At 48.9% G+C, this 16,765-nt stretch overlaps 1 protein-coding gene across 1 annotated transcript in view; it reads right to left on the bottom strand.

Annotated features, from left to right (window-relative positions):
• Window positions 1-8,382: 8,382 nt before the first annotated feature.
• Window positions 8,383-16,765, bottom strand: part of FGF18 (fibroblast growth factor 18) — a 66,652-nt gene continuing 58,269 nt past the window's right edge. The window contains exon 5 of the mRNA XM_063413354.1: window positions 8,383-11,077. Coding sequence (XP_063269424.1) covers window positions 10,811-11,077 — 267 coding nt within the window. The 3' untranslated portion in view covers window positions 8,383-10,810. The remainder of the gene's footprint in view (window positions 11,078-16,765) is intronic.

Below are 16,765 nucleotides of genomic sequence, written 5' to 3'. Positions count from 1 at the left end.
AATTCCACTCAAGGGCAGGGTTTTGGGTTATTTGCCAGGTCAATCACTTCCTGAAGGTGATCCCTGCCTCCCGAGGCAGCTGGGAGCTGTCTGTGGGATCTGGCTTACTCTATCACTTGGGGAGTGATACCCTGAAAGGGAGAAGGGCTTTGCTGGCCTTGTGGCTCAGCTGGTGGCAAGTGGTCCCAGCACATGAGTGAAGCCACCCTGTGTTTGGAGGAGCCACCTGGAAAGAGTGAAGGTCTGCCCTCACTGTGTTCTCTCATGAGCAGGCCGCAAGCTGGGTTCACACCTTGCACGGGTACAAAGCAAACATACAGCCCTGAATCACTTGGCTGCTGCAGCAGATCAGAGATTAGGGCACCTTGGGCCGTGTTCAGACCACCCACAGCAGCATCTGCCAGCAGCACCCACAGCCGGGCCCACAGCACCCACAGCTGGGCAAGGCCCACAGCACCCACAGCCGGGTCCACAGCACCCACAGCCGAGCCCACAGCACCCACAGCCGAGCCCACAGCACCCACAGCCAGGCTGGGCCCACAGCACCCACAGCCGAGCCCACAGCACCCACAGCCGAGTTCACAGCACCCACAGCCGAGCCCACAGCACCCACAGCCGGGCCCACAGCACCCACAGCCGAGTTCACAGCACCCACAGCTGGGCCCACAGCACCCACAGCCGAGCTCACAGCACCCACAGCTGGGCTGGGCCCACAGCACCCACAGCTGAGCCCACCGGCGGGCTGGGCCCACAGCCAGACTGGGCCCACAGCTGGGCTGCCCAGCCCAGCCCCTGCTGCCCCTGGAGAAGACACCCAGCCATGGCAGGGCCCATAGCTCTGCAGGCAGACTTGCTCCTGCCCAGCAGTTGTTTGTGATGCTTCCCACCAAACCATGCCATGCAGCAATTTAGATCTCTGGGGCAAAGGGCCTGTCCTGTGCATGGATCTCCTTCTGACACCATAGGATAAATCTGGCTTCAAGGTGCCAAATTAATGGGACTTGAGCACCCAAAACCCGCAGGCCACAGAAGATCTCAGCCTGAATATGTGCGAGGAGCTTTTAGGATCAGGCTGTGAAACACGAAGGGCAAAACTTGCCATGTTCAAGAACAGACAAGTAATCCCAACTTCTCCACCTCCAGAATGGAACCACTTGTGCTTAGTTGTCTGGGTGGCTGATGTGAAAGGCAGTGAGGGCTAGGCAAGTCTGTGTCACCCTGTGAAGGGGTAGGACAGTTCTCTTCTCCATCTCCTTGCAACACACCATACATCCCTACCACATCCCACACTGGCGCTGTCTTGATGGTGAGCAAATCAGATGGTCCCTCTGTGACACAGGAAGTGCCTTGGAATCTAAAAAGCACCAAGGGAAAAGGCAAGATAGATTTTGCAACCAGGGTTGCCACATAGGGAAAGGTCTCCTTGGAAAGAGGTGCCTGTGGAGCTTCTTGTGGAGATGGAAAGGTAAAAGACTGAGGATGGACCCTATCAAGTGTCCTGCAAGGCTGTCATGGAGCACCTTTGCTTCTCCTTCAGCCAGCACAGTAGTGTGAGAATAGCAGGCCTCTGCGACACAGGACTCAGAGCACATGTGGAGATATTTCATTCTTTCTCCAGAGCTATTTAACATGGATGAAACAAGGTTGAACCCCAGAGGTTTTCACTGGGCAGGATGGGTAAAGCACCAGTCTGTACAGGGGTGTGCTGCCCAACACCCTGCCCCTCTGAGGCTGCTCTCCAGGCTCCCACTGTCTGAGCCCAAAGCTAATTTCCATGCTACATGTTAATTTTCCCCAAGTCAAGAACCCCTCTCTTTCAGCAGTTTTGACATTTGCTGCCTTTCACTGAATTTCTCTGTGTTGGGAGAGCAGGTGAGTGGGAGATCCCAATTTACTTTCTCTGCAGTCTAGACTATTCATTACTTTCCTGTCTCTAAATGAAGCAGGCACAGTCCTTTCAATACCTACATAAAGCATTCCCTCACCAGGCCTCTAAGTATTTTCATTGTCAGCCTCTGAACGCTTATTATTTCCACTATATCCCCTTTTGAGATCAGATATCCAGAGAGAAGCTTGGCATGTTAGCAAGGGTCTCCTCCAGACCTATCCCGTGAGCAGACAGGAATTAGGGAATGTTTTGCATCCATCTCTTTAACCATCCTCATATTTTGTTTTACTCTCACAACAGCAAAGAGGAAAAAAAGACCACAGAGTGGCTGTGATTGTGCTTGTTTTGTGAGTGTAAATTATTACAATTAACGTGGAACTTGACAGAGTGCAGGCGCAGCTTGAATTATTCCTCGCCACGCCTTGCCTTGCAGTTATCAGGGGTGAATTTTATCTGCCATTGTGCTGCCCATTCACCTAGCTTTGTGTGGTCTGACAATATCTCAACCCAAGGTGGTATATGGTTGCAGGCACTGCCGCTCTCGTTATTTACAATGGCTAATTAAGATCCTGCTACAACCTTCATCCCACCCTTAATTCTTATGAAGCAGCCAACAAAAGGTTTTGATTTCCTTTTTGGCTGGAAGACCTTTTGGCTTCTGCAAAAAGGGGATTAAGAATGAAAGCACATAAAGGTATGTGCACAATCACAAAGTCATAACAGCTCTCCCAGTGCAGTCTCCCAGGAATGAAACGCAGCATTAGCAAGAAGGGCTAATTGGGACCTGTTTAAAGAGTGCACATTGTGTAGCTCAGTCCGGTAACACTTTTGATCAGGCAGACAACACAGCCACAAATTGCTTTCTTCCCCCTCCAAAATATCTGACCCTGCAGGAAATGGTGTTTTACCTTTCCCAAGGAATCCAGACAGGCAGGCAGGCAGACGGATGGTGCACACGAGCTGTGTGAGCACCCAGCTGCTCTGTGGGGCACAGCCTGCATAAGTCCAGCTCTCTGCCAGCTCTGGGCAGATGCAGGGTCCCAATCTCTCACCCTCAGGGTCCTCAGAGGCTGGTGCTGGCTCTGATGGTGATTGCCACTGTCACTGTCATGGCAACTTTAAGATCAGATGGAGTCACACATAGGCAGCTCACCCAGACTTTCTCTCCACAGTGCTTTAGGCACTGCTGTCAGCTGTGGGTTTCCACGCAATTGCTCTCCATCACTCCTTCGCCTTCCAGAGGAGTTGAGTCTCAGATTCCTGGTCTCAGGTTGCTTCTAGAGAGGCCCCCCATTGCACACCTTTCTCTGCAGCCTCCCCACTGCCCAACTTGCCCCATGGGGATCAGCCTTCCCTGCTGCCCTGTCAACCCATGGGCAAGCACCTCATGCAGGCTCTCCTCCAGCGCTGTGGTCCCCAGAGCCTGTCCCCAGCCCAAAGGCCTCCCCTCTCTGTCCCTGCATCCCCGAGCCAGCTCTGCAAGTCAAACCTGGGAATCTGGTTCGTTAGCTCTTGGCAATGCCACCCCTCCAAATGTCATGGCATGCAAAAATCTATGAAAACCAGAGGCCTGGGACATGTGTTTTTGTTTGTTTGCATGTGCCAACATTTCCAATGGCTCAGAAATGTGTGCCTGTGAAAGCTGCATGTGTGTTATTCATTTAGGATTATTTTCAGTCCTTATAATAGGAGGCTCATTTTATCATTTTGAAAGCTTTTGAGCAGAGATGATCACAGCCTGAAAGCCTGGCTGTAAACATGGCTGTAAACAACATCTAAGCTCCACATAGCTGTCTCTCCTTGGAAAATGGTCCCACCAAGGAGTGGAAGGGTTTTCACTCTGTGCTCATGTCAGATACGCAGATAAAGAGGCAGCTCATTTCTCTAGACTCCTTTGTAAACCCCAGCCAAGATTTCTACATTCTGATTCATGCAAATCCCATCATCTGATCAAAGTAACATGTGCTACCTCCCAGGAACTCAGACCCTGCTGGCTGGGCCATGGCTCAAACCTCACACACCATTGCCTTCCCTCTGGTTCCTGGCTGCTCTCTCCAGTCTCACACACAAACCCCTCTGGCTGGCAGCAGCTCCAGGCCTATACTGTGGTCACCTCCCAGCTGGCCACGGTCACCTCCCAGCTGGCCATGGTCACCTCCCAGCTGGTCACAGTGGGCTCTGCTCCCAGCCAGCTCCAAACCGGCTACCACCGGGGCTGCTGATTTTGCACAGTCTCACATCACACTGGGACAGCCTTTCCCTGCACCCTCACTGCTCCACCCACGCGAGAGTTTCTGGTGGCATCTCTCTCCTGGATAGTCATAATGGTATACCCCAAAATGGGCACGTCTCTGGATCCTCAAGCTGCAAAGTTTTGGGTTGAAACTTCTCAATTATAAATTTGTCCCATGATTGCCATAGCTTGTTGCATTCACTCAGGACAAAAGCAGATTCAGAATTTCCTCTTCGGCAGAAAAAATTGGCCCTTCCAAGACTGGGATTGCACAAGCTGCTGAAAACATGTCCAAAGGGAGGAACAAGCCCTCAGCTGGGAAGGGAAATGTCAGCATCACCTGCAGTGCTTCCCCCAGCTGGGCCACACTGTCCTCTATTCAGGACATCCCTCAAAACACATCGTGAACCTCGGGATGCCTGCGCTGCTTAACCCAGGGGGAAACTCCCATCGGAGGCTTTGGTGCGGTTACGTCTTCTGTTATTCCTGGCCGCTGCAGTTGTTTTTTTCAAAACAAAGGCAGTGTTTTCTATCCTTTAGGCCTGAGAAGATCAATTCATCTCTCTTTAGATGGGTTTGATGTGGCTTGGGAAACTAAACTGGTTGTTTTCCAAGCCCAGCATAACTCAATTATGCTTCCTGTAGCTCAGCCACGGGTCCTCCAGCCTAGCAGCTACTGGGATGTGCAGACAGTTACCCTTTAGTCTGCTCCAAGGCTGGGAATTAATCTCTGCCCAGGCAGGTGTCAGCCACCTTCATGCTGCACTGGTTGGACTAAGCTTTCCATAATTTTCTGAGTAGAAACGAGTCCCACCCACAACAAACTCAGGGACTGGTCACCACCAGCCTGGAGCTCACAGCTTGGCTTGTCTGTATCAGGAATCACTAAATTCACATGTCTTGATGGCCACGGAGCCCCCAGTATGTGCCAGACCCTGCTGAGGGATGAGAACTCTGTTGAGGAAGTTCACAGTGTAGATCTCCTTGGGTTGGCACCTTAACAGAGGCACTGCAAGAATAAAATGCCATGAGAGAAAGGAAACAGCATTCTGACCTTTGGTCCCATCAGCCAGGATTCAGCCCCTGATAAAAGGGGAGACAGAAGAAGGGCAGCAGGAATGGGTGGGACAGGGAAAAAGTCTGGGCTCTGCACCCATCCATGAGGTCCAGAAAAGATTCCATCCAAGGTTTCAGCAAGGGGAGAGAGGCAGCATTTGCTAAAGCAACAGAAAACTGCACAGGATTGAAAGTTCAGTGGGGGGCTCAAATCAGTTTCAACAGACAAATAGTCAGGGGAGACTTTTTTACACATCACATAATTGTTTTCTACTTTTGAAACTTCTATTTTTTTTCCCCTATGAAATCACATGCATTTAAAGAAATTAAAGAAATCCTTAATAGAGTGAATTGAATGTCTCGGTAAACTCCAATCACTCCACTCAGTACTTTATCTCACTTAAAAAGAAAAAAAAGAAAAGTTTCAGTTTGACCTGGTTTTTCCTCCCTAATTTTTCAGCTCACACTGTTGGAAATAACAGTCTACATAGGTTACATCATTTGTGAGGAATCTCCTCTCATCTGTCTCCAAATGAATAACAACAAACATTCAAAAAATAATTGAAGTTTTATATATATCCCTTGGCCATTCAGGTGGTATGGCTGGCACGAGACATAGGCACTTTAAACAGCTGTTGTGAATCTTAAGTATAAACTTCCACCCTTTGGCACAGGACCAGGAAATTCTGCATAGGAATATACCTGCTCTGCCTCGCAACAGACACAACCCATGGTGTTTAATACCTTGAGAGTGGACAGCAGAGAAAAGCTGCTGCAGGACCCCCTGCTTTATGTGACTCCCTTCCCTCTGTTGGATGAGTGTGACTGAGCAGGGCTTGGGGGAACGCACAGACCCCCACACACACAGAGTTCCTCTTCCTCCTGCATCAGCAGATACTTGTGTTGTACAGCAATCCAGTGGCCTAAAAAAGCCCAATCACCACTACACACACACATTTTTACCTATTCCAACCTTATTTCTCAAAGGTAGGCATGGTAACACAGCGTGCTCTGGGAGCCAGAGTAACCCATGTTTTCTGTTACCCAATCTGTCTCACCTAGAGCTGATTCCAATTGCTAAGATCAGATCTTCCTTGGTGGACAAACTCTCCTAGATAATACAAAGACCATCTTATCCAGCTGGAGTCTAAAATCATGGCTGAAATCCTGTTCCACTACTTTTGTGAAAGTACATATTGAGTATAGTACAACCAATTGAGCAGACAATCAGAGAAAGCTGATGGATATCACCAGGCACATGGTGCAGAACACCACCCCTATGGTTACACGTGTGCCTGTCAAGCCTTCCTCCAAGAGCTGGCCTATGCTGGTTGTTTGCCTAAGCCAGACCTAACTTCCACTCTGCCATGTTTCCATGAACCCAGGTAAATAAGCTGCTGCAAAGACTGAGGTGGTACAGCAGGCAGGGCTGGGCTGAGCTCAAGCCTCATGGTGCTTTCAGGGTCCTCCCCAAGCTCTACCCCACTCCAACACCCACCTACAGACACACAGGGCTCACAGGCTTGAGAGCATCTAGCCTGTCTAGACTATGGCCTTAAATCCAGTAGCCAGGGACACAGAAATTGGGTCTTCTTGTCACTGAACTACTAGGGCAGGACCCCTTCCCAAAATGTCATTATTTTTGACTTGACTGCTTTCTTCTCCCCTTGTCCCACCTCATGACATTTATTGGAGGATGGATCAGCCATGGTCCCAGAAGATGTTATAATTACAGCTGCACAGGTATCACATATGCTGATGTGCAAGAGATGCAGTTCCTGTCACAGGTCGGCTACACCTGGGCAGGTGCAAAAGGGCAGGGCTAAAACTGCAAACATGCTCCTGAGCTTCCCCGCTGCTTCACATCTGCGAAAAGTTCATCCAAACTGTCTGTGTGACCGATCACCATGGGGGTGATCCTTAGCTAAAGACTGCAAGGACAGCACAAGGAAACAAACACAGGTTTTCCATGCCTGTGCTCCCAAGGGATTGTTGCCAAAAGCCAGTTGCTGGCCAAGAGGGGCAGATCAGGCTCTGTTGGGGCGCTCCAGGTCAGAGCCTGCCATGGCACCTGCATTTATATCAACAAGGCAGACACAGAACAAAACAACTCTGCTGCTGAGCAGGAAAGACCATACCACCTTCAGACCTCCAGCTGCAGGGATGTGAACTCAGTTATCCACTGACAGCTCTGTGGGCCAGGGCAGGTTGGCAGGGGGCTGGAAGACACCTTGCCCAGGGACCAGGACACTTTGTCCTCTTGGCCAGTGATAAGCCCCCAGCAGGGCACAACACCATTGTGATAAAGGGTTTGCCCTGCCTGGACCAGACACTGACTAGCTGAGCTGTGACCACTGACCCTTCACCCTCACAGGACAGCACCGGAAATCCACCACCCACCCAGGTCTCATCAAACAGCTCTGGTTTTGTGCAACATGCTCAAAAAACTTCCTTGGACCCACAGAGTTTCCCTCTCGGGCTCAGTGGCTCCTGATGCTGACAAAGCCAGCCCAGCATTATCACCTTATGCCTCTCTCTGATCTCAGCTGATCAAAACAGTGTGACAAATCCAGCAGTGCTTCTGAGGCAGTAGCTCCAATACGCTTTTATTAAAGCCAATTAAGCAGAGTACTGGTTAAAGTATGCCTGCTCAGAGCTCCACACACATTAATGCCATCACAGAATGTTACATCCCTTGCTCTTGAGGAGAATCCCAGAATAGCAATTAAAGCCTCATTAACAATATTCAATTATAAAGTAAATCAAATGCAAAGCCTTCATGGGAAATCTCAGCTCACATGCCGAGTGACTGAAGATTTTCTGAAAGGACAAAAAGAAGTTAAACACCACAGACAAGCTACTTCACTGCTCTGGAGGTCAGAGAGGGACCTGTCCAGCAGGCTGTCCACCTCTAACCAGCTCCTACCCCAAGCCCCAAGCCCAACCCGGGGCAGGAATACCATGTGCTCCACGCACAGGGCTGTCCCTCACTGGGCACAGGATGGATTTCCCCTATTTCTGTTCAGTCCTTGAATGTCTCCCACCCAGAATACCCTTCTGTCCAATGTGAAGGTCCTCTGAAAGGAACCTGGTGTGAATTCTTGTCACCTTTGCCCCTGCTTTTGTTGTTAATAAAGCCTGAAAGCAGATGTTCAAATACAAACAGTTAATGTGCACCATCAGCCAACAAATCCCTCCAGCATCACCTAATCCAGGTGAGCATCCATCTCCTCACTACCCTGCCTTTCCACAGCCTGAGGAACCTGTCCCACTGCTGTGCAGGAAATAATCCTGTACTCTGATGACATGAGGGACAGAGGTCCCAATTGCATTCCAGTTGTATGGCCCCTCACTCCCATCTCCCATTGTGGGACAGGGAGCAGACCCTCCCTGGTTGCTCCCAGCCTCAGTCTGGAAGAGGAGATCCCTTCTGCCTAGACTTCTCTAGCCTTTACTGCACTCATCCCTTTGAATTTCTCCAATGGCAAACAAATCCTGTTGTTCTAACAGTGAAACCATCAGGGCCATGGCAATATTTCAAGGAGGAAAAAAGGCACTCATAAAACCTTTCTCACTCTAGAAATCAACTGGGTGTCTTCTCTTGAAGGTACTAACACAGCAAATCTCCAGCTGCTCCAAATCCTCCACCCCAGCACTCCTCTGAACTTTCCCCAAATCCTTCCCACATGAATCAATCTGCAGACAAAGCTGGCAAAGCCTTCCAGCTCCCACTAACCAATTCCACCATTGGATCCTGCTCCGGTGCTTGTCTCCAGGTACCTCAGGAGAGCAGCTCCCAGTAATCCCCTGGGACTGTTGAGTGACCTCCCCTGCTTAGCTGGCATGAGGCATCACCTGTACAGCTGCCCAGCTCCTCCTGGAGCAGTGTGGAGTTACCCTGCTTAGCACTGCTCATTTTTCTCTAGGCTTGCAAGGTTTGGAGATTGGTTCAGATAAGCATCCTCAAGCTTGCATGCTTATCTGCACCATCTCCCAAACAGCTTTGATCTGCAGGATTTGGCTGCAGCTCTCAAAGTTATCTTGGGAAAGCTTGTTCTGGGGAGAGTCATTCTCCTGATTAACAAGAAAAAGCTTTCTTAGTGGCTTTGAGCATTTCCAGCCCTGGCTGTAACCAGGGCATGTAGCCATGTCTGCACACAGAGAGAAGGAAAAGCCAAGTGAGCTTCTCCTTAAAACTCCACTTGGGCTCCATTGCCATTCCAGCTGAATCTGAGGTCAGATATTTCATCTTGCTTCATTTCTCCACTTTCTGTTTGTGGGGCACTTTATATCACCCCTATCCCGTGCAGAATTCCTGGAAGGAAAGCTGGCTGGACTGACTGGGGAAACAAGTCTCTGGATGAGCTGGGTGAACCATGCATGACAAGGCAGAGGGATTTGTCTGGCTGAGGGCAAGTTTTAAAAGGCACAGTTTTGAATTAAACAGCTGAAAGCAAGAGCCCCTCTAAAAGCTGTAACGAAGGAAACACAAGGGTATGTATTAACACATACGTAAGTATGTGTTAATACAGTCAGATACTCATTTTCCAGTTGACTTTCTGCTTGGTCACAGCTTTAGAAAATATTCCTTGGAATGAAAAATATCAAATGTGCTGCTCTTGAAAAATGACGGCGTGGATTCCCTCACACTCAGCCCTCCACCATCCCACTGAGACTCTTCCTTGTGGCAACAACCAGGGAGGAAGAGGAAGATAGTATTAAGGAACAGGAGGAACTACAGAATCAGCAATGAAGTTTATAGTGGGGAAACTGCCCCGAACATTTCCTGCTGGCCTTGCATAAAGGATAAATATGCATTAAAAAACCACTACTCAGGGAGGGGAAAGAAGTGTGAACAGCAAAAATGTACATACATTTTAAATAATTTTTTAATTGTTGAGGCAGTAATACTTGGTTCATGGAACTGCAATATACAGAGAGGTGAAATAAATAGCTTATATATATATAATATATATAATATAGCTGGTTTTAAAATATTCCCTTATCATTGGTGTACTAGGTCATCTTGTAGTCATTTGAATGTAGTTAGCAGCATTCTCCAGAAGTGAGCAGGATGCAGGATCACGGAGCCGTGACTCCCTATGTCGTCAGGAGGGTTACAGAGGATCGGTGCGCCGAGAGCTCCACGGGCCTCATCCCTGCAGCTCCCACCGCCTGTCCTGGCCGGTGGGCAGCAGGCAATAAATAGATTACTGCCAACCGGCACTTGGCGGGGCAGGGTCTCAGTAACTTTGGGAAAGAACTTTGGTTTTCTTTGGTTTTATTTATTTATTTTTAATAATTATCTTTTTTTTTCCTCCCCTCTGGGGATATGCTTGAGAAGTTGTCCTTTCCAAAAAAAGCAAAATAAGCACCTGTGTGTCATCAACAACAAGAAGTCAGTTTAAATAGAGCAGTTCATTTCATTTTTCAAGTCACAATAAATTCCGAACAGCTTTCCCCAGCATTTGCCATCTAGTCTTTTATTAATTTTTTTTATTTTTATTTTTTTAAACACAATGTACAAAAATAGAGCTTCTTCCTTATTTTTAATGTAAAAATATTCCTCTGGTGCAGTGTTTTTTTTTTTTTCTTTTTGTGGTTTCTTATTGTGACACTATTTTTGTCTATTTTTAGCTGGGGTTGGTGGGTCGTATTCTCTTAGTCCTCTTGGTGACTGTTGTGTACTTGAAAGGTTTCTGTATTTCCATTTGCCCCTTTGGGTATCTCTTCATAAAGTGTACATCTTGCTGGTTTTCCCGGGTCTTGGGCCCTTTCCGTGGCCTCCCTTTTTTGGTGAATCCAACATACCAGCCTGAATATTTTGCAGACATCAGTGCCGTGTAGTTGTTTTCTAGGACTTTTTCAATGAAGACACACTCCTTACTGGTGCCATCAGGCTGAAAAAGGAAAAAAAAAAAAAAGAAAAAAAAAAAAAAAGAAAAGAAAAGAAAAGAAAAAATAAATAACGCAAATGCAAGCTCAGTGACCAAAACCCAATTTGGCATAAATAAAAACATCACATCTGGACCTCTTTTTTTGTTCAAACATTGTGATTAAGAGCCATAACAGGCATCAGCTGAAACAGATTTTTTTTTAAAGCATGAAAGCATAAGGTCATAATTTCTTTTTTTAAAATGCTCTTATCCAAGGGGAGAAAAATTTTTTCAAAGACAACAGTTAAGTTTATCCAGTCCAGTGCCTTCAACTGCAAGCAAAGCAAAACATCCAGCTTTGCTTTTTTCCATAAGGGAGAGAGGATGAATTGAACTCATGCCAGGGAAACATCATACTTAGGCAGAAAAAACCCAAACCCCAGAATATCATCTGGCCCAAACAACAGCATTTCGCCTTCTACTCCTCACTTCTGATGTTTTCTGAAACACCTTATGGGTTTTCACCCACAACTACCCAAATCCCACTAAAATTATTACAAGTCTCAGTCTAAGTCTGCACAGCAGTTTGAAAACTCTCCCCCATGTGATCCTAGGGCAACCCCTGGCAGATGGACCACACATGGTGCCCCAGGAGTGCTGGAGCCATTGGGGTCTCCAGCCCCACTCCAGTCCCTGGAACCTGGAGAGCCCTGAAGCCAAACTGGGCTTAGCTCAGCCTGGAGATCAAGACTACCAGACACAGAACTGGGCTTTGAAGATGGCAGAACACTGATCTCGCCATTCAGGACTCTCACAGAGCACAGGCAGCACTGGAGGGAGATAGCATCACACAACTGCATCTTCAAGTCCTTAAGCACAAAGGAAATTCTTCTCACCCATAACCTTCTGCCAGAAAACATTTTGTCCTTAAATTGCTGAGTTACTGGTGCTGTACCTAGAATGCCACGTCAAGTGCATCTGCACTTTGATTTATGCATCAGCAGATATTCAGGAGTAGACACAGGATAAGTAGATATAAACCATCGCACGGGACTTCATTTAATGCTCGTCAAAGCCAAAGGAAGGATTTCCATCACAGCCCAATTCAGGTTCTTACTGAAATCCAATGAGTTTTTCAGAACTGCATGCCTACATTTGGTATTAAACCCTGCTAACACCCAAACTAAACACTGTCAGACCCTCTCAGTCTTTAGCCATCACATCCTGAGGGGGCAGGGAAGCCACAGCAGCCTGAGCTGCTCAGCCCCTAGCCCCAACTCTGCTCAGAGGTTCCTCTGGGCACAAGGCTGGGGTGAGGAGCCAAGCCCTGCGTGGTCACCATCCCTTCCCTAAGGACAGCTCAGGGTGCCCTTCCAGGGGAGTCATCCTAATACATGGTGCACAGTCCCTGTGGAGTTTGCTGCAGTTTGTGGGAAGGGCAGGGGATCATGGAACAGGAGGGAACTCTTCTCAGCCACTCTGCACAGGTCTCCCTGCACCCCAAATAGCCACGACACAGGAACCATCAGGCACCATGACCCAGGCTGGAGGCAGCAAGAGGACAGTCAGCATGGCTGGTCATCACAAGCCCCCAGGACCAGCCATTCCTCCAGGACTCAATGCCTTTAGCATTTGGTTCCATCTGTGTGACAGAAGGTGATGTTTACCCTGAAGCCAGCACTGCACCCTCCTGCCTCAAGGCTTTCAGCACCAGGGAAGGTCTCATTAAGAGGGCAAATTCTGGCAACTTTTGCAACAATTCTGCTAATCCAGGGCCTGCACCGGGGCTCTGCCTTAGGATCAGCAGTCTCCATCCTGGATAGGCACAAAGATCCTCATTTTACCATCCAAAACTGGAAGCTCACAAATGCTTTAATGAACAGCAGAACTGGACAAAGCTCAGTGGTTCCAGTTCCTGGGGGTGTCGTTCTCCAAGTCCTGGGTTTGATCAAAGCCACATGAGTGGCGAAGGGGGAAATCAGTCAACACCACAGGGTTCCACCAGATTTCAATGGGAAGCCATAAAACCAGCTCCAGGTTTCTCAGGGCTCAGCCCACTACAAACCCTTCCCCAGTGAGTGGAGAATTTTAAAACAATACCATGGCTGGGATTCAAATCCACCCAAATCCAGGTGCTTGTGAACCGGCCGGATTCATACCACAGGGGGAGCAGGTAATTGGAAGGGTCGTTCCCCCCATGCTTGTGGAAAGGGACTGGATTTGAGTGCTGACCTTGTTGCTAGGAGAATTAAGGGTTTTTCATGCAATTTGGGAGGTTTCCGCTTGTACTGCAATGTCAGTTTTTCACAGAAAATAAAGACTGGAATGAAAAGAAAACACGTGTGTAGGCGGGGGAACTTATTCTATTAATAACAAAAGAGAATTTACTTATACCTTCAAATTTGCCAACAGAATCTAAGACAGAGACAGGAGGTGAAGGAATAACAAGGTGCAACTTCAGGCCAACCTCAGGGCTAATTTGAAGTAAACAAGGTGCATGAGAAGAGGAAGAGCTAAATGGTTTGATAACATAAAATTACAGCAACATTTACAAGTACCTAGAGATAAATCAGGATAAGGACCTCACTTCCCCAAACAGAGCATTCCTGTATGTGCTAAGACACGTCACAGACACACAAATGATTTTCAAATACTGACAAGATAATTTTACAGTTTCTTTTATGATCCTCAACAGGATAAATCATTCACACAAGTTACCTACACCACGAAGAGCTGTTTCCACAGCAATCTATTAGGGGAAAAATCAATTTGTGAAGGTTTTCAGTAAATTTTAAGCATCAGGTGCCCAACAGTTCCCTATTTAAGCCATAGCAAATCACTCCTTGGGTCTGTCAGCCATCCCCTCACTCCTCCAAAGAGAGGGGGCTGAAAGAGAAGAGGGAGAGAGCTTTGGCCAAGCATCACTCCCTGCTCCAGCCATGGGCTCACCCTTCCCCAGGAGCTCCTGGTGCAACTGACCCAGGGCTGCACCCTCCATCACCAGCGCCAGCTGGGAGCTGCTGCCAAGCCACATTTCACACACACTAAACTGGTAGGGATGCGCCCTGCAGAGCACTCACCCTCCAAAATACCAAGCTTTGTTTTTTTCAACTGATTCTTGACAATAAAGAAGTTCTTGAAAGCCCCAGAGCTGCATAGGGCCATCTGGCACAGTGTGATGGTCTGGCCACATGACAGAGGAGGTCCCACACCCAGCCCCACATCCCTTGTCCCCTCCATGGCAGAAATGAGGGGTGCCCCATGTGTGCTCCACTGGGTGCTCCTGCCTTTTGGCCTCACCATCCCACCGGCAGGAGCTCCAGCCATGCTCCCTGCTCAGAGCAGGACAGAGCAGAGGCACAACCATGACCCTGCAAAGGTCTCTGCAAGAAGACAAAATTGTTTGTGTTGGCCCAGGGGTTGCTGCCTGGCCATGCAACAAGGCCGTGCCACCTTGCAGGTCAGTTCTTTGGAAAGAAATCATTCAGAGCACGTTTTTGCTTAAACATGCCCCAACAGCTTTGGGAAGATGTGGTATCTGTTAGCTAAATTTCTGAAAAATGCTTTATAAAATGCATCATCTAAATGCCACCTTCCAGGGAAAGCTCTGGGGCGTGGCCCAAGTCTGTGCAGAGAAGGGAAAGCACAGCCTGAGCAGCACCAAGGGCTGGCTCCAGCAGAGCATGTCCTGGAAAAAGGGCTGGGGAGCAGCCCTGCTGGCAGTGGGTCAGTGCCCAGTGCCAGGCAGGAACCTGAGCAGTGCCAGAGCTTTTACAGAGCAGGGTTAGAGCAGCAGCAACCAAGGGTTTGAGGAGTTTCTGCACCGTGAACTGGCTCCACCCTGCTTGCAGATGAGGGCAGCCGAGCAGAGGGGCCATGCTGAGCCAGGGGCTCACCAAGAGCAGCCTCGCATTGTTTGTGCAGAGCATTTGGCGAGGGGCTCTCCAGTCTTAAACGTGAAACATGTTGAACTGACACTAAAGCAGAATTAAGTGCCAAAGCATTTGCTGCTTCTACAATTACACTCCAGAGCGCTTTGGTGCTCCTGCTCTCCTTTTTATGACCCAACTTGGTCTTATTGTAGTTTGGCTTTCTCGTTTTAAGTTCTCCAAATGGAAAGGATCAAAGAGCTCTTTGTTGTCATAGCAGGAGTGCTCCTCGGAGCAAGGCATTCCTGCCATGAACAGCTTGCAGCTCAGGGGGAGTTCGCGGCTGCTCTGTGCCACCAGCCCGAGCCAAAGCATCAGCAGGTGCAGCAGCCGCCTCCACCTTCCCCCCGCAGCCTGCCATGCTGAGCCACCTGAGCAGCTCTTTACGGCACAGGGAGGCCAGGGCAGGTTTTCTCATTTACGCTTCACAAATCTGGCATAGTGGGCACCGGAAAATACAAACTTCCCTCAGCTTTCACAGCAACAATGAGCTCGTGCCAGCAGCTCAGGTAACACCACCGAGCAGGGAGAGAAGCCACCAGGACGGAAAAGTTTCTCTGTTTGCAAAGATCAGGGCACAAATTAAGCTGTTGTTAGCTAAGTTTAAGTTAAAACACTTCCCCTCCTCAAGCACTGCTGCAATTAGGAGCTCTCTGGGTGAGCGACTGGTGATGTGCTGCAAATAACAACAAACCCCAAACGCCACCAAACACGTCTGTGACAAGCCAGGAATGCCGGCTTGGCACAGGCCACAGCGAGCCTCAGCACTCCGAGTGAGAGGGGGCTGAGTATCTGTCTAATTATCACCTTTCTGCCAGCTCAGCCCCCTGGCTCGAAGTCAAACTGTGCTGACACCAGCCCTCTGTACAATGGAGAGCATCTTCCTCAGTGAGGCAAGCAAACCCTCACCTCCCAAAAATCCTGGAGCAGGGAAAGCTACCACTCAAGCAAAAGGTTTCCAAGAGCTGCACACACCCAGGCTTTTACAAGGAAAACTGCTGAAAATGGACCCTTCCTGCACCCATCCTTCTCTCCCCCTCCACAGACAGACAGACAGAGGAGTTCCTAATCACTGGCACTCCACAGTGCTGGGTTTTACACCACCCCCAGGTATGAGGCACATCCACTGAGCTCAGCAATCATTTCAAAGGGCTGCTGAAAATTCTCTTGGACACTGACACTCTTAGATTCACCCACTGCATTACACAGAAGAAATTCCACCCCATGTCTCCTAAATTTCACAGCAGTGACAGCAGGGAAGGCTTGGGTTTCCAGGAGCAGCATGGCTCAGCAGTCTCCATGAGCTGCTCCTGAAGGACACCTAGCTGAGGACCCAGGGCTGGTGCCCCAAGCACCACTGATAACTCCTAACAGCCCCAGAGCTGTTCCCCTAGCAGTGTCCAGCGACATGTGGCTTTCAGGAAGTTCCTTCTCTGCAGTTTTGCACAAATTCAGCTCAAAGGCAGAGGGGCAGTGCTTGGAGCCTCCTCTGGACTCGCTCCACATGGCTTGGAGAATCCCAGCTAGAAGGAGTCAATACAGGAGCTGTGTTAATGTCACAGCTTTTAGCACTGTCCCTCTTCCCCTTGATACACACGCCTTCTAAAGGCAGGTCAGAAAACATGATGGGGAGGTGAGCACAGCCCTGCCAAAGCCTGCAGTGCTGGGGTGGCAGAACCTGCTCACAGCAGTGAGCCTCAGTGCTCAACCATCCCCTGCACTTTATGGGCATTATTGGGACAGATCTGTCAGCAGTATCCTGATGCTCAGCATCCTGGATTTA

This window comes from Prinia subflava, chromosome 16, assembly GCF_021018805.1.
Source record: "Prinia subflava isolate CZ2003 ecotype Zambia chromosome 16, Cam_Psub_1.2, whole genome shotgun sequence".
NCBI classification, from domain to species: domain Eukaryota; kingdom Metazoa; phylum Chordata; class Aves; order Passeriformes; family Cisticolidae; genus Prinia; species Prinia subflava.
This window is presented reverse-complemented; position numbering and strand designations above follow the sequence as displayed.